Source organism: Eucalyptus grandis, chromosome 7 (assembly GCF_016545825.1).
Source record: "Eucalyptus grandis isolate ANBG69807.140 chromosome 7, ASM1654582v1, whole genome shotgun sequence".
In the NCBI taxonomy this organism is placed as follows: Eukaryota; Viridiplantae; Streptophyta; class Magnoliopsida; order Myrtales; family Myrtaceae; genus Eucalyptus; species Eucalyptus grandis.
The window spans coordinates 59,874,180-59,894,486 of NC_052618.1; the positions used below are offsets into that span (position 1 = coordinate 59,874,180).

A 20,307-nucleotide genomic window follows, 5' to 3' on the forward strand; every position below is an offset into this window, starting at 1 on the left:
AAAGTCACGAAATTAGGAATTCCCAACTACAGCTGGACTCCGACACTCGGACAGCGGGGGAGTAAAACGGAAAAAACAAGAAAAGATTGAATTTTTTTTCTCCTTCTTTTACAAACTCTAACTAAAGAGATTAAAATAAAGAAACGGAGGAATTATATACACATTGCCGCTAGTGGGTACATCCCCATCACATCGCATCTACAAAGCGCGAGCGAGAGAACCAGAGGAGAGACAGCTAGCGTTTCCCCGCACACCACTCTCTCTCTCTCTCTCTCTCTGCTCATCCTCTTCTCTCTCTCAGCTCCGGTCAGTTTCGATCTGCATTTTTTCATGCTTTCCCTCTGGGTTCGGTTCGGTTCTGTTGGTTCGGTTCGGTTCTGTTGGATTCGATTCGATGGAGAGTTGAAGAAAGTGCTCTTCTTTGTGCAGGAACTGAGCGTTTCGCCTACCGTCCTCCGTCGTTCTATCCGGTCAAGATCGGATTTTGAGGTGAGTGCACTGCTTAATTTCCCATTTTCTCCCGGGGGTCATGATCTGTGATTGCCGAAGTAGGACGGATAATCTGGAAGGTTTGGATCTCGTCACTCGAGATTCGACTTTGTTCTTTGACTGGTGAACAAGGGGGAAATGAGATTTATTCAGTCAAGCTGAAGAATCGTTGCCTGATTATGCGGTCCTTATAGAAGCTAGTCCAAGTCTCTAAATTTCGTCCGCAATTGTCGTTCAATTGGAGCGATCTTGGGCTTGTGGAAGGAGAATAACTTATTTTTCGCAACTTTTTCAGGAATTTACTCACGGATCTGTGTTTTTACTGGAAAACAAGTTGCTTCTGAATGCAACACTAGAGATCTCTACAGCTTCTGCTAATGCCACATCAAGTTCGGAATCAGTGAAGTCATCCTCTCTTAGCATCCGAGCCAGGAGGAGCTATTGCGATGGAGTCGGAAGGAGAAACTGGGGTGAGGGCTGACTACTGACTAGTCTTTTTGATGATATTCCATTTACACCATTGCCCATTTGATGGCACAAATTTAGGAATGGCAAAGTGTGAGGAACTTTTAATGTCGTTTGAAAAAGTTTGTCTCGTTGAAAACTTAAAGATACTTGTTAAACTATCTTGATTCTCATGGTTTTTGAATCCTGCACTGTTAGATGGTTGTTCAGTTATTGGGGACATATGGAGGTTGATAAATTGGGGCAACGGAGATTTCGATGGAGTGGAAACTATCTTTTGCTCTTTTTTTATTTATTATTATTTTATTTTTATCGTTTTCACCTTCCTTGGGCAATGGTATGTTTTAGATCGTGTGGTTAGCTTGATAAAATCCTGAATAGTTATTATTGCCGTAATCATTTACATCACCTACTTCCTTTGACACACGAAAGATTTTGCTCAATGCCGTTATTTTTGTGACTTTTGCACAGGGAAAGTCAATGAAAATTCTGGGTGGTCAAGTCTGCCAGATTTGTGGTGATAACGTTGGCAAAAGTGTTGATGGCGAGCCATTTGTTGCTTGCAATGTCTGTGCATTTCCTGTCTGTAGGCCATGCTATGAGTATGAGAGGAAAGACGGGAATCAGTCATGTCCTCAATGCAAAACCAGATACAAGAGGCACAGAGGTCTGTCGTACATAGTCCTTTTGGGAGAGACTATCTTTTTCGTGTTCTTTCCCTGCTGAATCTGGGGCTATAGCCACCTCTTATAGTTCTGCTGTCAAACTACTTCGACATGAAACCTTGTCAATATTATTGTTTGATTGTGTTTGACCTTGGTCTCTGTGGTTCCTTTATGCATATGTGTTCTTTCCAGGAAGTCCGGCTATTCTTGGTGACCAAGAAGAAGATGCTGATGCTGATGATAGTGTGAGTGATTTCAATTACTCAGAAAATCAAAATCTAAACCGGAAGACTGAAGAGCGCATCTTGAGTTGGCACATGCAGTATGGACAGAATGAGGATGTGAGTGCACCAAACTACGATAAGGAGGTTTCTCACAACCATATTCCTCGACTTACAAGTGGCCAAGAGGTACATTGTTTGAGCTTATGGGTGCTGGTTTTCTCTTTGGCGTTGATTTAGAATTAAACATTTCTTTGCATTGTTATTCATCACAATGTCTTCAGGTTTCTGGGGAGTTATCTGCTGCTTCGCCTGAACGCCTCTCTGTGGCATCTCCTGATGTTGGTGCTGGGAAGCGCATCCATTCTCTACCTTATGTAGCCGATGCTAATCAATCACGTAGTTCCCTCTTGTTATTCACAAACATCCTTGTCTCTACATGCTTGTAACCCCTATGTATGGCACATATTGATCATGTGGTACTGGCGATGCAGCTAACATCAGGGTGGTGGACCCAGTGCGGGAATTTGGTTCATCAGGACTGAACAACGTTGCCTGGAAGGAGAGAGTTGATGGCTGGAAAATGAAGCAAGAGAAGAATGTAGCTCCAATGAGCACTGCCCAGGCTACTTCCGAAAGAGGAGTTGGTGATATCGATGCCAGCACTGATGTACTTGTGGATGACTCTTTACTGTGAGTCTCTACCCTATTAAAATTTATTGGTCCTTTTTTATTTTTTTCACTTAGCATTTCTTACGGTCGAATTTGTTACTGTTGGACTAAAAGTGAGGCTGACCATCTTCACTAACCTTTCCTTTGTTGATGTTGCTTAATAATGTGGTCATCTCTGATTTCAGCTGAAAAAGCTGTTAATCTATGTTGAATTGCTAGAAATTCTCAAAATCTCTTCTGATGCTGGTTCTCCATTATTAAATATAGTCACTGGTGTCATAATGTAACTGCAACTACTTTTTAATAATTCGTTCTATCTGTTTATCGTGTTCAGTCCTTGGCTGAATCTCACATAAATTTCTTATTCTGTAGGAATGATGAAGCCAGGCAGCCCCTTTCGAGGAAGGTCTCTGTTCCATCATCAAGGATAAATCCATATAGAATGGTTATAGTCCTGCGGCTTATCATTCTTTCCATCTTTTTGCACTACCGAATTACAAATCCTGTGCCCAATGCCTATGCTCTGTGGTTAATATCTGTGATATGTGAGATTTGGTTTGCAATATCTTGGATATTGGATCAGTTTCCGAAGTGGTTTCCAGTAAATCGTGAAACGTATCTCGACAGACTAGCCATTAGGTAGGATAACTACTTCATGAATCTGTTAACTTAGGTTTTTCTTATCATCAACTTGTTTTGTCTGATCAGAAATCTTGGTGGAACTTTACATGTTATAGGTATGACAGAGAAGGAGAACCATCACAGTTAGCTGCTGTTGACATCTTTGTCAGTACTGTCGACCCACTCAAAGAACCTCCTCTTGTGACAGCAAATACCGTACTCTCCATTCTTGCAGTTGACTACCCAGTTGACAAGGTCTCATGCTATGTGTCCGATGATGGAGCTGCAATGTTAACTTTTGAGGCCCTTTCTGAAACATCAGAGTTTGCAAGGAAATGGGTTCCTTTCTGCAAGAAGTATAGCATTGAGCCTCGAGCACCTGAATGGTACTTTGCTCTGAAAATTGACTACTTGAAGGACAAAGTTCATCCATCATTTGTCAAAGATCGCAGAGCTATGAAGGCATGAGTTTAGATCTGAATCATGATAGTGTTTTGCAATCACCATTTAATGTGCATTGCGTTGTGACATGTTCGCTTTTTAATGTATTGCAGAGAGAATATGAGGAATTTAAAGTCCGTATAAATGGACTTGTTGCCAAGGCAGCAAAGATTCCCGAGGAAGGATGGATCATGCAAGATGGGACACCATGGCCTGGAAATAACACAAGAGACCACCCTGGAATGATTCAGGTGCATTTATAATTTTTCCAATGTAGTTAATATTGCGATTTAGATTGTAAAATCGTATTCACCCTGGATTGATTCTGATTAATTTATAGTTTAATCCAATGTATTTAAATTGTGATTTGGCTAGTGAAATTGTATGATTTTACGAGCCAAATCATGGAAATTGAGTTGTGAAGTGAAATTGCAGTTGACTTGGTAAGAATTGTTGGGCTGGCTTATATTTGTCCGGGGGCTTGTTACGTGAAATTGTGGGCTTTCTTTAGGCCCCAAAGCAAATGAGACAAAGGGGCCCATATTAAGGTGTAATGAAACGGTTCATTTCGTCATTATTAGTGCAAACTTAACTTCAAAAAACAAAAAACACATTCTGAACTCTCAGGGGGCAACACAGCAATCTCTCTCTCTCTCTCTCTCTCTCATGTTCGATGAAGCTGCCACTGAAAGCCTCACATGCGACCCAACTATGATTAAAATTTTCATCAGAAATCTCCTTCTCCACCCCATTAGTTTTGATTACTTAAGCAACAAAAAGCTGAAAGCTTTAAAACTTTCATTGTATGGGAATTAATTTCTTGAAAGGCCCCAATTCTTTTGCCCTCTTCCTATTTCACATTAATGCATACTGTTCACAAATCAATTGAATATATATTTCTAATTTACTGATGGTTAGGAGAAAGTTATAATACTGATGATGACGTATGTGGACTGACTTTGAGTTTGTGATTATGTCCTCTCCATGAAATTGCCTCCCTAATGTGACAAGAGCCAAAATGCTAGTTGGAATTTTTTTTTTTTTTTTTTTTTGATTTTGCAAGTATACATCAGGAAATCACAAGAGCCAAAATGCTAGTTGGAATGCTTTTATGTTTTATTTTTATACAATGTGACACTGATGGTGTTGTTAATAGGATAATAGTATCATTTAACTTCCATTACTAAATTTGATGGTGTGGAGCTCTCATGATCTATAAGTATCAAATTCCTAAAATTCTCGGGGTTATTTTAAAGTTCGCATATCATATCTTATGATCTTACAATTCAATTTCATAAAGGTCTCTTAGATCCAAGTTAAAAAAGCGAGTTTAACAAGCTTGGTTTTATCCATTTGTCAATGCACCCATGATCATGTGAACTATAATATCTCATTCTCATGTCTATGATATCAATTTGTACTTGGTGTTTCTTATGGCAATTGAACCTAAAAGAGTCATAATGATAGTTGTGGCTGTTATAGATTGAGGATAAATGAATCTATTAACTTCTCATGGATATCATTTTCTGTAGAGATTTCTCTTGTTTCGTATTGTGCTGCATCTTCAAGGCCATGACTCCACATCCAAGTTCTCTTAACTCCATTATGATGAGGGTCACGCTATAGTTCCTGGACCCTGGAAGCAGTATTTTTTTTCCTTACTGAGCATTTACACCTGTTGCCAGGTTTTCTTAGGGCAAAGTGGAGGTCTTGATGCTGAGGGTAATGAGCTGCCACGTTTGGTCTATGTTTCTCGTGAAAAACGTCCGGGCTTCCAACATCACAAGAAAGCCGGTGCTATGAATGCTCTTGTGAGTAGATGTCTGTTAATTTTGGTTGTTGATGCTTTCATTTTTTCGCTTTACTTACCTTGTCTATTTTTTTTTCAGGTGCGAGTCTCAGCTGTCCTCACTAATGGACCTTTCTTATTGAATCTTGATTGTGATCACTACATAAACAACAGTAAGGCATTGAGAGAAGCCATGTGTTTCTTGATGGACCCTAACCTTGGGAAACATGTGTGTTACGTACAATTTCCACAGAGATTTGATGGTATTGATAGAAATGACAGATACGCCAATCGCAATACTGTGTTCTTTGATGTAAGCTCTTCGTCTCTTCATTATAATTTTCTTATGTTATGTCCAATATTGCTACTTGCGCTGACCTCAAAATCACCTCCTCTGTCAAAGCATGTACTTTTGTTATGGACTAAGACTTAAAACATTCTTCAGTTTCCTTGCATAACTCATTAGAAGGGTATTCTGTTTTATGTTCTAGATAAACTTGAGAGGTTTGGATGGCATCCAAGGTCCTGTGTATGTCGGAACTGGGTGCGTGTTCAATAGAACAGCCTTATATGGTTATGAACCTCCTCACAAGCCAAAGCAGAGAAAGTCAGGATTCCTGTCTTCTCTCTGTGGTGGATCACGAAAGAAATCAAGATCAAGTAAAAAAGGCTCTGACAAGAAGAAGTCTAGCAAACATGTAGATCCAACTGTGCCTATCTTCAGCCTGGAAGATATAGAAGAGGGAGTGGAAGGTACACATCTAGCTATTTCTTGGATCATTTAATTTTGCCTGGAAACTTCCTTGCAACCTCAATAACATTTGACTGGTCAACAGCAGATAGAGGTATACAAGTTAGTGAGGCCTTGAGATCTGGAATATGTCCTCATTTTAATGTAACCCTTTGCCTCAGAAATTTAGTGGCCCTTGGGGTTTTGACACTCTTGTCTGAGGATGTCTTTTGTCCCCGATGACTCGGGATCCTTCCAATGACGCAATTTCTATGTTCTTTCAGTAATTTAGTTTTCTTAGGTTTTTCTTAATGTTTTATTTGCCTGGATTTCACCTATCTTCATCAATCACTTATTTTGTTGAGACCTTGCTAGTGCACTTTAACAGTTCATGTTGGCAATCCTGTTCACTATCCATTTAATGCCGCTCCTGTATGTAAGAGCTATTAAATGTCTAATAGTTCATTTCAGGTGATAGTGTTGATCTTCTGCTAGAAAGTTATAATGCTGCAGGAGGAGCTTTAACCTTTAGATTAAAACCTCTCCAGCTGACTTTTTATTTGCATGTTCATAGGTGCTGGATTTGATGATGAAAAATCATTGCTCATGTCGCAAATGAGCCTAGAGAAGAGGTTTGGTCAGTCTGCTGTCTTTGTGGCCTCTACGCTTATGGAGAATGGTGGTGTTCCTCAATCTGCAACTCCAGAAACCCTTCTTAAGGAGGCTATTCATGTCATCAGTTGTGGTTATGAGGATAAATCGGACTGGGGAAGTGAGGTATGTGAGCTTATTCTAATTTTTATTCCACCCGAGTGTTTGTTGTTATATGAGAAAGAGATACGTGGCTATTGGAGAGTGAAGGCTTAGATTGCGGGGGGAAGATGTCGGATGGAGTTTGTCTTTGTGTGTATTCAGCAGAAGAGATAACGAGTGAAGTAATTCATTTTCATATTTTTCTTGTATGCAACTAACTCCTTGCCTTCTAAAAACAAGTAATTTTCCTACTTGGTAGGTCACTTTGTAAGATGAAATTTGACTTATACTCTAGTATTTCTGTTAATGTCCTTTCTTTTTCCTCCAGTATTTGGTTCGACACTTGAGCACAATCTCTCTTTTGCTTTGCAGATTGGATGGATCTATGGATCTGTCACAGAAGATATTCTTACAGGATTCAAGATGCATGCGCGTGGTTGGCGGTCAATCTACTGCATGCCAAAACGTCCTGCATTTAAAGGGTCTGCTCCTATTAATCTTTCTGATCGGTTGAACCAGGTGCTTCGATGGGCTCTAGGTTCTGTTGAAATTCTTTTTAGCCGCCATTGCCCTATCTGGTATGGATATGGCGGTAGGCTTAAATGGCTTGAGAGGTTTGCATATGTCAACACTACCATTTATCCCATCACTGCCATACCTCTTCTGATGTATTGTACCCTGCCAGCTGTCTGCCTGCTGACAAACAAGTTTATTATTCCACAGGTGCGCCATTCAGCATTCATTGTCATAACTCATTTTGTTGTCTTGATATTTAACCTCTTATCATTTACTTCTGCTTACTGATACCATAATTTCTCTCTCGATGATATTGTTGCACTCGAGAATACCATTAAGGTTTTTAGCTTTTAGTGTATCTAATTATCAATCAATGACTGAGGTTTGATGTTGGTGGTGCAGATTAGTAACGTTGCCAGTATTTGGTTCATTTCGCTCTTCCTTTCCATTTTTGCCACTGGTATCCTGGAGATGAGGTGGAGTGGTGTTGGAATTGATGAATGGTGGAGGAATGAGCAATTTTGGGTGATTGGTGGTGTGTCTGCCCATCTTTTTGCCGTCTTCCAGGGCCTGCTCAAAGTCTTGGCTGGAATTGACACCAACTTTACTGTTACATCCAAAGCATCAGATGAAGATGGGGATTCTGCCGAACTCTACATGTTCAAGTGGACAACTCTTCTCATCCCTCCCACTACGCTCCTCATCATAAACTTGGTCGGGGTCGTGGCTGGGATTTCGTATGCCATCAATAGTGGATATCAGTCGTGGGGTCCACTTTTTGGTAAGTTGTTCTTTGCGTTTTGGGTGATCGTTCACCTGTACCCCTTCCTCAAAGGTCTGATGGGACGCCAGAACCGCACACCAACCATTGTAGTTGTTTGGTCGATCCTCCTAGCATCCATTTTCTCACTTCTGTGGGTGCGTATTGATCCCTTCACGACCCGAGTTACTGGACCTGCCGTTGAGCAGTGTGGAATCAACTGCTAATAATTGGACACAGATGGGGAAACTGTAAGATCCGAAATTGGTTACTCCCCACTAAGCTAAAGTTGTGAAGGTGAGGGTAACCTTTGTCTGTCGTTAGATGTACCCACCTGGCTGGCTGCAAAGTGCAATCTTGTTTGTTGTCGATTATAAGATTTATTTATTTGTGGATAGATAGGCTGTGAGAGTTTTTGTTTCAAAGGTCATAAGTTAATGTGCATTAGTTGGAGGATCTGTATTTTGGCTTCCCTTTTGACTGCTGCCAAAACAGTTAATGTATTGTTCTCATGAATAGCTAATACATTGTATTTGCTCGTTCAAATGCATTATACCTATCGCATGGTGGTGATCCTAAGCTTATTGGCATTCTTTCCTCTCTCGTGCCCCCTTTTTAGTACCGTCCTTCTCTTTCTTTTCGCTTTGTTTCTAGAAAGTGTACTCTTCTGAGAGAAGTGTAAGTTCTCGAAAATGTGATTTTGGACGTTGCTTCTCAGAAAGGGGATGGGATGTGGGGATTTTCCTCTTATGGGAAGATCAAGACATGTGTGGTTCAGCCCAGAAAAAGAAAAAGAAAAGGAGTCCCATGTGAGCATGTTGAGAGGATTATTTGCTTTTCTACTTCGCCAACTGCCACGCAGTTTAAGGTACAAAACCATCCGTTCTAACTCACTGTCCCTGTTATGACTTGGTCGGCTGAGGGCAAAGACCACGGTCTTCGAACCAAGATGTGACTTAGACGCATGCTTGTAAAATAGCGAAGGGGCAGGAACATCTTGAGCTGTTGATTTTGTGTTAAAAATAAATTGAAATTCAATTGTAAAAGCATCTTTTCACGCAGAGAAAAAGGGAAAGCGAACAATTTTTTACGAGTAATTAATGCGAAATTACCATGAATTTTTGTGATTATGACCTTAGAGTAATTAACTCAAAAGGGTTAATTAAACATTCGGAATACGAATAAATTTAGTGGATAACGATATGGGTCTCCTTCGAACTTCTTTGTCCAATATATTCTTTTATAATTATTAGTTCAACGGTTAAGTTCCCGAAATTTAATGGATGACGATGACATGCTTTATCGTTTAGGTTCGTCTTTTGACTAAAAATTTTATGGACGAAAATGCTACTTATTGGGAAAAAATAGCCAACGGATAGAAATGGTACAGAAGATCGAAGGAAACTTCAAGACTGGATCCTTGCCTTTTCTAACGGCTGGCTGGATAACATCGACCGTCAACTGGCGAATGAGCATGCAGAAGCCTTTGTTTGACGTGTCCGAAGTCCCATGCCATGTCTGACAACCGAAGATGCTCTGTGCGCCACGTGTAAATTGTTGACATCTACGGTTTCGCCACGTGTAAAGAAAGCACTCCTTTTCTTCACTACCGCAACTTCAGAGATTTGTTACTTTCCCGCTTCTGCTGCCGCTACTGAGAACTCCTGAATAGCTCATCCACTTGTGTTGCCCCCACTTCTGTAGAAAGAAAGCTTGAGAATGGCACTAATGGAGGAACCAATCCTCTCTCGCATTGATCGCTTGGATAACATGGTACGCTGAGCTAAGAATTGATCTCTTTTTTCCATATATATAGTTGGATTGTCTTTGCCTTGAAATGCTTCGGCTGTGAAGTTGACCGCTTAAATTATACTTACCTTACTTAAGTATAGTTTGCTTTCATGAGTAGTGTAATTTGAAAAGGTATAATTAGGTGTTGAGAGGATTGAGTATAAGTTTATGTAGAGATAAGAAACTCACGACTTTGTGAGCAAAAGTGATTCGTAAAGATTGACTTGGAGTTAAAGTTTATCGGTCAATATAGCAAGTTTCAAAGAGATTAGAATACAAAAGGAGCTCCATGAATGTGTGTTTGTGTACATCATAAGTTAGTATGCTATTTTGTCTTTATAGGTAGTACCGACTTGTTATTCATTTTAACATGAATAAAGAAACGCAAAGTATAGTTGAGATTTACAGTATTGGTATGCTATGCCACCGTTTACACCACAAGGGGTTTGTTATCCATCTAAATTGGCATCTTGAATATAAGCTAAATCGAAATGAAGTGATTGATTGCCGATATTTCCTTCTCTCATCCTTAAGGAGGACCATAGTTAGCTGTCATCACATAGTAAAGATACGGTATCAATACATCAGAAAATTACTTATATTACCCCCTTCAATTCAATAAGTCAGATTATTATACGAGAGAATTCATTTCAAGGTTTGATGGGTTTAAATTTCCCATAAGAAATGAAGGGGGAGTACTAGCACAGGATAGTGATTGTCTTTGTATTTCTTTCTCTCTCAATGACAACTCAGTTAAAGCAACTAGAGGAGATTAAAGTGGGTAACAGATCATTTACAAAGAGCTCATCCGGTGCGTCAACCCCATCAAGCGGGACTTTGACCAGTGAAGGGCACGTCTCATCCGTTGACTTTTCTCCAAAGAGTCTGGAGAAATACTGTCGTCCACTTGACCGTGTGATGGTGGAGACCGAAGCCAAAGGCAATCTCGTTGAGAGGCTCCATCATGTAGAGGACCGTCTCCACAAGGTATGTCAACGATTGGCTCGGTAGTCTCCGCTATTTAATATGGATGATGAAGTACTAACTGAATTGCGTAATATTTGGTCAGCTATGTTTGCAGGTGGAGGGGGAGTTGGAGGCCGAGAGGAAGATGATAGAAGGCAAGTCTGAGAAGAAGGCTCGTAAAAAGAGGGGATTGAAGCAGATGGTGAAGAGCTTGGTCAAAGGGGGAGGCAAACACAATAAATCTACTTCCGATTAGCAACGTCTGCATGCAATGCTTGAAGTTGCCATCCTTTGGGGGCTTTTGGCTTTGTTCTCTTCTCTCCTTTTGTTTTAATTTGAAAGGCATGAAGTGGTTTTGTTGCCCGAGGATAAGTAGGAAAAAAAACGATCCCAGGTTGTGCTCGTGCTTGTCGATATGTGACATCTTAAGTAAGTCTAAGCGGTGAAAAATAAGAGATTCGACCATGTAGCCTTTATGGCACTCCTGCAATTCGTCAGATACATGCACTTCGACCACAAAATGATAAGCCAAACTTATTCGTATTTTTCACCGATTAGTTCCGTATGGATTGCAGCCAGGCTCCTTTTGCTTGCGACGTTAACATGCTGCAGCTAACTATAGCATATTGGAATGAGTTGATCCTTTGCGATTAGGAAGTTGACTAGGAGTAAAATACTTGTGGGAGAATTGATCATACCATCAGAGAGTGATTCAGCATTGAGATTCCATGTTGCTGAGAAGAAGAAACGTCACTGCACTTTCACATCCTATATGTGCACTTAAAGATGCCGTGTTGTTTATTCGGTTCAACTTATGAGTGAGTGAGGTGGAAATTCAAGGTCGTGATAAGTCTGAATTTTTTATTAGAAAAAGTTGTTTTAGTCTCAGTTATCGAGATCTAACATGATTCTTGGCCTTGCGATTTTTTAATTGAGTAGATTCGAGGTGTCGAAGAGAGAGAGAGAGAGAGAGAGAGAGAGAGAGAGAGAGAGAGAGAGAGCATGTGTATATAACCGATTATTGAGCAGGTAAGGTAGGAGAACCCCAGGTAAGGAGGAAAAAGCGTAATGTAAGAGATGGATGGCTTCTATGGAAATATAAATAAACATGAGTTGCGGAAATGGCCTGGATTATCTAAGAAGAGTTTTAAGGTAAGTTTGTCTTCATAAACGTTGTGGAAGAAGTCCTTCTCTAATAAAGCGCCAAGGTCCACTCCCAGTTCCCATTCTGCAAAACCACATTAAACAAAGCAAAATTGTACTTTCACATGCTCTTGAACATTATCCAAGTGGGAGATTACTAACTCCTAATGAATACTGGAAATTAACTTTCTGCTTGCTGTTGATTAATTGATTCCAAATAGTAAGGTCCTTAACTTAGCACTCCATCAAACTTCTCCATAACAAATAATGCATAATGATTAATTAAGGTGGAAATTCTTGTCATGAAATAGAAATGAAAGACTTCATCTAGAAGATTTCAAAAAAGTAGGAGAGCATACCTCCCAAGACCAACTAGAGCCCGAAGAACCATATATATAGTTAGAGCAACCCAGATTCCAACATAACCATTACTCTTGGAGAGAAGGAATAATGAAGCAATGCTGATAAGGGAGACTGTAACCTGTATATAGAAACTTATTAGAGAGTAGTCAACATATTTAGAACTCACGGGAACTAAATAAACGTAGATCTTGGTAGCAAAGATTTAGGGGCTTGCCATGGAAAATGCAGAGTAGGCAAAATCTGATGCTCCAAAATTGACACCATCGAGGACAAAAGCCAAACAATTGATGGGTTGTGTAGCTGCAATAAACTGTTATGCACATGAAGATGATTTACTCAATTTCTCCAAGAAAACTTGTATTGTTAGATATTGAGCTACTTGAGAGAACATACTGGGATGCCCACAAAAATGAGATGCTGGACATTGATATCTTTCGAGAATACTCCAGATCCGAATCTTAGGCCGACACCAACAAGCACAGCAAGCCCCATGCCTAGAACAAATCCCATCTGCATAATTGAATAGTTCTGAAATTAGAATGCCTAGCTAGCAACTGACAAGTTTTAGCTACGACACTGCATGGGTGACAAGCGTAGCACCCTGCTAATGATCTAAACATTTGGGTCCACTATCCACTATGCCTGAAGAGTAACAAATTTTCTAAAGAAAAATAGGATGAGATATTTGACATTGACTGATATCTAGAACCATATTGATAGGGGTGGCAGTCACGCTAAAGTTCATACTTGTACATTTTCGGATCCAAGTGTGTGCGTATATGTGTACGGCCACATGCAAAAGCACGCATGCACCATATGTGAGTATGGGTCCCTGCACATGATCTCTATGGGCAGAAGGGAAACATCATCCCCTGAAATATGATGCTGGTTTTATCTTAGAAAGAACCTTGGTGTATTGCACTGCTTTGTCTCATGTGGTGTATTCGGAGACAATGCAACAAAAGAAGATTAAATGGGTATGATGCTTCTTTGTACTAAGTTGAACATTTGCGCACGTTCTTTGTTTTCATGCTCGAATACTACTTATAATTAGATCCAAGTTATTTGGGCGGTTTCCTTTTTTTCTCTTTACTCTCAGGAATCTCCAATTTACAATTTCAGGTGGTTTAAAAAGTCATTATGATTCATCAAAATAAGTACCTGCAATACCCTGACTCCAGCTGCAATTGCCCTGTCATAATCTTTTTCCGCAAATGCACTTGCTAGAATTGCCTATTAGTAGAGAAGGGACATCTTAGTCAATGACCACTATTGACATTGCACATTATAAAATTAAAAGAAACTTCTATAATGATCGATGTAGGCTTGACGATAAGTGTTATAAGATAAAAGGATGATGATATAGTCAGTAGCATATATGATAAGGCTATAGCACAATCTTTAAAAAATTTCAAAGGAACATACCCTTTTGTTACTAAAATCAAACATAATAAAAATCGTGGCCAAGAAGTTAGAGTGTTCTAATATTTATGAATGAAGTAGTTTCCTCTACGTTAAGACCCTCACCTATCAAAGGTATCAAAAATCTCAAATGACAACTACCTGCTAATGTAATGGATCGTACTTCTTTTTGCATTTTGCTAATAACTAGGCAGTTTAAGAAGCTGGTGGCAAATCCTTTAAATATGCTATGCTAACATTAAAAAATAACTCTTGTTCACAAGTTCAATCCGAATTGGTATCTCTGACATATTCCTCATCTCATTTTGCTCTTGGATACCAAGCTGCAGTATGTTTTCTATTTGAGATCTTCTAATATGCTTAAGTGGATAATGAAAATTTAAAGCAAGTTTTCAACTGGATATCAAACTAAAAAGTATAGAAGGGAGAAAACCAAAAGAAATCTAGATGGGGGAGTAACTTTTTTCAAGAAAGTGAACAACACTCCTAACAAATCTCATTCTTATTGTTCAAGAAGCTAATTGACTCATGCACATAGTTTTGCTTCACTTAAAGATCCTGTGAGGGCATCACACACTAAGGAAGTATTCCTCATTTCTAGGAAAGTATTCAAGGAAGCAGTTTTACCTGTCCAGCAACAGCCAAACCGTCAGCAAGAAGTGATGATGTCATCCAAACCTGTAAGCATACTTGAAATGCAGCCATAGGAGTTGAACCCAGCCGTGCAGCCATTGAGGCAGCAAGGGTAACACAAATTGTGGCAGCTATCACCCTTGCCAGCAAAAGAATTCCTATGGATAGACACAAGCATTCCTTTAGAATTGGTTATATTCTCAAAATTCGGAAAAGAACTTGTAGCGATATAAATTGAAATGACAATTCAATTTCTTGTTGTGGCAGCCTTTTCAATATTGTAACTCTGGGGAGCACATGATTATACAACTATGAGCAAATAAATTATCAGTATTTGTATTAAACAAAGGTAACACCTAAAGGACAGCTCTACTCCTTTTGTCAAAGGAAGGAGGAAGATAAAGTGATAAAGTTGGTTAGTTGATACATGCATCCATATGCATTTGCTAATGCAAGAATATTCACTAACCATTCTTTAAGAACCGGCGAAATTGTAAATCTTTACCGCTGGGAGGTAAGAGATTAACTTGTTTCATCAGCCTCAATAGTAGAATAAGAGATATTAAGTACCTGGTAGAATCACAAGATAATTTATAAAAATAGAAAATATGGTCAATTGTCAATTTTTTAAGACATTATGAACGCATATGAACATGTGAAATAATGTAACTTTTGGAGACATAAGTAAAGAACCGATGAAAATTAGGGATGAATGGCACCACTTACTGAGAAAGAACATGCGCAATTGCAGCACCACTGACTCCCAAACCGCAGGCAAAGATAAGTATTGGATCCAAGACAATATTTGTGAGATCTCCTGCAACTGTTATTCATACCAATCAAATTAACAATCAACTAATTGCCGAGAATAAACATAGTTCCAGTTTGCCAAGCCACAAAAACCACTAACTTCTCTATAGCCATGAAGCATCAGTATACCCTACAAAATGATAACTTTGTAAAATGCAAGAAGGAATATTTTTAGACCCTCCTATTGTATTTTATTTACTAACTCAAAACACTCAATATCATTTTATTCCTCGGGCTGAAGTTAATTAGAAGATGAACTTCCAACAACTTCATCTAGGATAGGAACTATATACGTTTTAACAAGACATATCATACTATAATCTAGTTAGTGAACTGTTAGAGAATTAGGCAAATATAAAATAATTCGCTGTCCATGGAATTGTTAACTTTACCACGAACAAGTTATAGCATTCTAGGACTCTATAATAGTGCATTATGTATGATATAATGAATATCAGTTGACAATTTTGTCCAGAAAAAGCACTCTTCCTTTAGCTTAGACTTCATACAAATTGGAAAATCTGATTCTTTGAAGCTTCAATAGAATAGCCCTAATTGATTTACATTCATTGTTTTCTTCTCTCTCATTAGTCCATAGGTGATTTCGCATCGCCTCAGGCACTTTCATCATAAACACATTTGATATTAAACTTAAAATTATAGTAATAATTGTTAAGATACGTGCTATATATACACTATAGACCATTTTCTAACTGGTCTTTTGAGGGAAGAAAACATTAGTTGAACCCAGTATCAAAGAATAGATTTCAAATTCTAACTTTTTTTCTGTTGTAATTCTGCCCATTCTCCTGTTCTTGTAATCATGCCTTCAATCATCTAGTTGATGTAAATTTCATGTATAAGACTTGATTTACACACAACACGAAATATTAAGAAAATTATGTTATGTATACATTGTGAGCCTATTTTTCCATAGTTTACGTCTTTAATAATATAAAATGTAGTCTTCTATAAGAAAACATTTAAATGCAGATTTACCATTTTGATGCAGCAATTGGAAACAAAAGTTTTGAGAAAGAATGGGGATATTACTCCCTTACCAGTGGCATAGAGAGGAGTTTTTGTATCCTTGAAGCCACGAAACACGCCTTGCATTGCCAAAGAAAGAAGAACAGCAGGAGCACCTAGTGCTCTTAATGTCAAGTACTTTCTAGCAGGGGTCATCATGGGAGAATCCTGTCCAAACAAGCAGCAGATGCTTTTAGTTAAAATCATGTCGATAGCTTATTTAGTATCCTCAAATAAATAACACTAGATCCTCCGGCTGAATGTCACTAAAAAATATTGATCATGTAGAAAGGTGAAAATAAAAAATAGCGAGGCCAAGTGTCTATAATGTTACTATTACTAACCTAATAATAGAAAAGGAAAAGGATTACTTGGTATAATCTACTTGTGTTTCATCATTATATATCTATGTGAGGAGGCAAACTATTACGAGCACTAAAAGAGTGTTTGAGATTACTATAGCTTTGTGTGTTTTGTTGCTTATACGTAGGGCCGGAAGGGGTTTCCCGGTATCAAGGTTCATATATAAATGTATGACGTTCTCTCATGGAGCCACCTTAAGAATCAGAACTCGAGGAAGGTATCGTGCACGTTTTCTATGTCATATTTTATATCAAACAGATAAAACTTTGCACTTATAATAGTAAGAAGAATTTCAGCAGTTAAAAAAGTTCAGCAAAAGACATAATCAAAAGACTTACAGATTTTATACCCATAAGAGACAAGAGGAGTTTAGCACCAAATATCAGAAACAATGTTTGTAAGAGACCAAGGATCCCGCCAAGTACTAGTGCCGTAGATGCGGAAGGGATATGTCGTCTTTCCTTGCTCAACTTGGCTTTTTTTGGTTTGCTACTGAATATTGGAGTGGACTTACATGTAGTTGCAGAAAAATCTGATCAACCAAAAGTATTGTCATTAGAAACCTAACATCTCAGGTCTTTCGGTGAATTAGTGAAACTAAAAACATGAGAGGAGAGCTACATACATGGATTAAAATTATCAAGATCTATATTTGTTGTGAAGTACCTTTTGGTGGGGGGAAGGGGTGGGATGTAAGCTTTCCCTTTATCCCAAAAATCTAAATGAAAAAGGGGAAAACGATTTTGAATAGACTCATTCAGTTTTTGATTTAGGGCATGGAGCCAACCTCACTTCAATGTCAAACATATATTTCTCTTTTTTCCCCCTACCTCAGGTCCTGTATAAACATTCTTGCTTGAAGGCTGGTTGGCTTAGTTAGTGAAATGAGTTTGGCAATGCATTTTCAAAGATAAAATACCTTCTGTTGGAACTAAATCTTTCACTTCACGATTGTTGGTGGAACCCCTTTCCAACTTCTCAAGCATTTCATCATCAGGCATCAACTCTTTCATCTCTGTGTTCTTAGTTGAGCATTTCTTAGGGTTTTCATGTTCTTCCAAGCTAGCACATGTTTTTCCAATAGTTTCTTCTTCGGCAACAAATGAAGTTGTTATACTGACTAGTGGGAATATGGTAACCTTTGAAGCTTGATTAAATATAGCAATAGAGACTCCTACAGCTGCAATCTCCACTGGACCTGCACACGACAAAGTTAGCATAGCATTGATCTAGTTATCATACCTCTTGAAGCCTAGAGGCAAGTATAATGAGTCATTGTAATGTGTAGATTGGAAATTTCTGAAGTTGTCACAAGGTGAGCTAAGTCCTCAGATTTATTGTTATTTTGAACCCATCCACATAATGGTAGGTACCAATGGAAATAAATCAACAAAACCAGCTGTCTATTCACTAAATGTTCTGCATTAGGAAGGCAAGACAGATTCAAGGGGAATTCAGCCACACAATACATTGAAATCTCTTATCGTACCAAAAGCATTTGCATGCTATTGAACGTGGCAATTAAAGTTGTCATTAAGAAATACTCCAGTTGCAACATCCTATTAACAACTCAACTAATCAGTCAAATGATGTCTCAACAAACATAGGAACGTAGACCTAGAATCAAGTTCTTGAACAGTAGAAACCTGGAGCTCCTACCAGCTCAAACTTCTCATGTTCTTGGCCTTTTATAATAACTGTGAATATGATCATACAAAACCACGACATGCTATAGAGCTCATTCTGCAGTCCAAGAAATCGCAATAGCAACCTGCCTAGACTTCGCGGAAAAGCTTAGACTTGATCATCATACCTAAACGACCGATGAATGCAGTATCAATTAAGGAAGCGACGGGGTCAGCCGCCAAAGCCAAGGCAGCGGGAAAAGCAATCCCCCATATCTCTCGACCAAGTTCATCCCTTTTGAATACATGCCTGCAATCCAATTTGAGACCATTGTTTAGCTTTAAAGAAGACAGCTGATGTACATTTCATTTAACTTATTTGGGTCATGACATGACTTGAACAATAAGCTCCCACGACAGACATCACTGATGGGTGAAATGCTTGACATCATGGAAATGAGCTAGTTGGCAAGCCAATTCATTTCTGCCTGGACTTCATTTTACTTGTGCCAAGTGAGTATTACATGAATGAATATCCAAGATGATTAGTATTGTGAAAGATGATATCCTGCCAACGCTAATTGAAATCTTGCACTAAGCATTATTTGGGAGTGTAAATGAGAAATCATAACTAGTCTTAGCCTTAGCTGTTCAAAGATGCAGCCAGAGTAGCCTTACCTTAAGTCTCTGAAGAAGACAGATATTGGAATGTTCCACTTGCTTCTCAATGGATGCTGATCAATTTCCTCTATGACAACCACAGGATCATGCTGATCTGGGCCTTCGGGCATGGCTTCCGGAGTATTTAGGTCACTTTCCTCAATGACACTGTCAGCAACACGAACATCAGAGTCCTCGGCCATGAGAGTCTAAGGAAGATGAACTTGAGTTTTAATCCACCAAAGTTCTAAATAATTCAACCAGGTTGCTGCCACCTAGGACAATGTTGCTCTTGATGCACCGTGATCAAGTGCTCAGTTTCTAGTGTTCATTATTTGCAGTGTAGCAAACTCCAGATCTGGATGAGAAAGAAACAATCGAAACACTAAAATCTTCAGAAAAGTAAGTCCACGAAAATAATGTAAGAATTAGAAATAAGACATTCCAGTGTGTAATTAGATGATCAGTTGTTGAGCGACAAGAAAGAAAGCAAGCAAGCACAAAATATCAGAGAGTTTATGATGGACCTCCATAGCAAGGAAACTCTAGCGGAGTGTACTAAAGTCCATACCTCAAAAGAACGGAGAGATGGTAAAAAGGAAATGGGGAGACATGCATAAGAACTGAGTTAATATAAACACAACCCCCAGCATGATGACAGTTGGTACCTCCCTCAGCTCTTTAGAGGAGCGCATCGGTCAAAAGGGTCTTTCCACTTTGTCTATCAATAACACCATTTTGTGGGGAATAACGCCTCATGCATTATTTGGAGATGCAGAGAGCCAAATTATGAGCTAGTCAACAAAGAAGCGCAAGAAGATTATTTGTCACGTATTTATGAATAAAAAGGCAGGAGATTGTTTTGTCTCTTATTGAAAAGCTTCGGTCTATTTATTATTTGTGACTAGTAACATATCGTAGGCTAGTCAATAAGACAGATGAATGTATATGAATGAGCAAACCAATCTATTCATTGTTTGATGTACATATGCATAGAGTCGCATGCGTGTCGGATTGAGTTTGGCCAAATTCAGAGCATGAGATAACAAGCTATCAAGCCCGACAAAACCTGGTTCCATTACGGGTGAAGCGACAAATGTCAGGCGTATTAATATAAGAAAGAAATTAGACGCCTCGACATTCCATACATGGATACAGCGATGCAACCTCCCTCAGTATCATATTACCCTAGATAGACAACACCGCAGAGTGTTTAAGTCCAAGTCCAACTCACGCTTGGAGAAAAAGATTAAAAGACCTCTGTCCAAGCATGAAGAAACGTAACTATTCAGAAAAGATGCCCCCAGCTTTCCCGCCCCCAGATAACTGCTCGAAGGGGCTTTAAAAAACACAGAGAAATTGTTGTTTTCCCACCGTTTC

The 20,307-nt window shown here is 39.0% G+C and overlaps 2 protein-coding genes across 5 annotated transcripts; one reads left to right on the forward strand and one right to left on the reverse strand.

Moving 5' to 3' along the window:
• The first annotated feature begins 281 nt into the window (after window positions 1-281).
• Window positions 282-8,704, forward strand: LOC104454655 (cellulose synthase A catalytic subunit 3 [UDP-forming]-like). Its single transcript, NM_001302739.1, is given in 16 exon segments — window positions 282-306; window positions 430-489; window positions 785-959; window positions 1,426-1,621; window positions 1,812-2,029; window positions 2,125-2,239; window positions 2,335-2,533; window positions 2,885-3,151; window positions 3,250-3,595; window positions 3,688-3,825; window positions 5,260-5,385; window positions 5,464-5,676; window positions 5,855-6,116; window positions 6,668-6,870; window positions 7,219-7,569; window positions 7,765-8,704. Coding segments are annotated over 14 exon segments (3,243 nt in total). The 5' UTR covers window positions 282-306; window positions 430-489; window positions 785-935; the 3' UTR covers window positions 8,350-8,704.
• A 3,161-nt stretch (window positions 8,705-11,865) lies between these two features.
• LOC104454656 (protein DETOXIFICATION 43) lies at window positions 11,866-19,696 on the reverse strand. Of its 4 annotated transcripts, none has more exons than XM_018876929.2 (14): window positions 19,596-19,696; window positions 18,946-19,285; window positions 18,456-18,577; window positions 17,562-17,840; window positions 16,981-17,174; window positions 16,312-16,447; window positions 15,167-15,263; window positions 14,910-15,010; window positions 14,435-14,598; window positions 13,547-13,618; window positions 12,779-12,895; window positions 12,600-12,695; window positions 12,382-12,503; window positions 11,866-12,107 (listed from the first exon to the last, which is right to left on the reverse strand). In XM_018876929.2, the coding sequence occupies exons 2-14, from the start codon at window positions 19,128-19,130 to the stop codon at window positions 12,044-12,046; spliced, it is 1,749 nt and encodes a 582-aa protein (XP_018732474.2). In that variant the 5' UTR covers window positions 19,131-19,285; window positions 19,596-19,696; the 3' UTR covers window positions 11,866-12,043. The 4 variants fall into 4 exon arrangements, with proteins under 4 accessions (XP_018732474.2, XP_039172467.1, XP_010067871.2 ...); XM_039316533.1 differs by having other exon boundaries at window positions 14,946-15,010; window positions 19,499-19,599; XM_010069569.3 differs by having other exon boundaries at window positions 19,499-19,599.
• Between the last annotated feature and the right edge of the window lie 611 nt (window positions 19,697-20,307).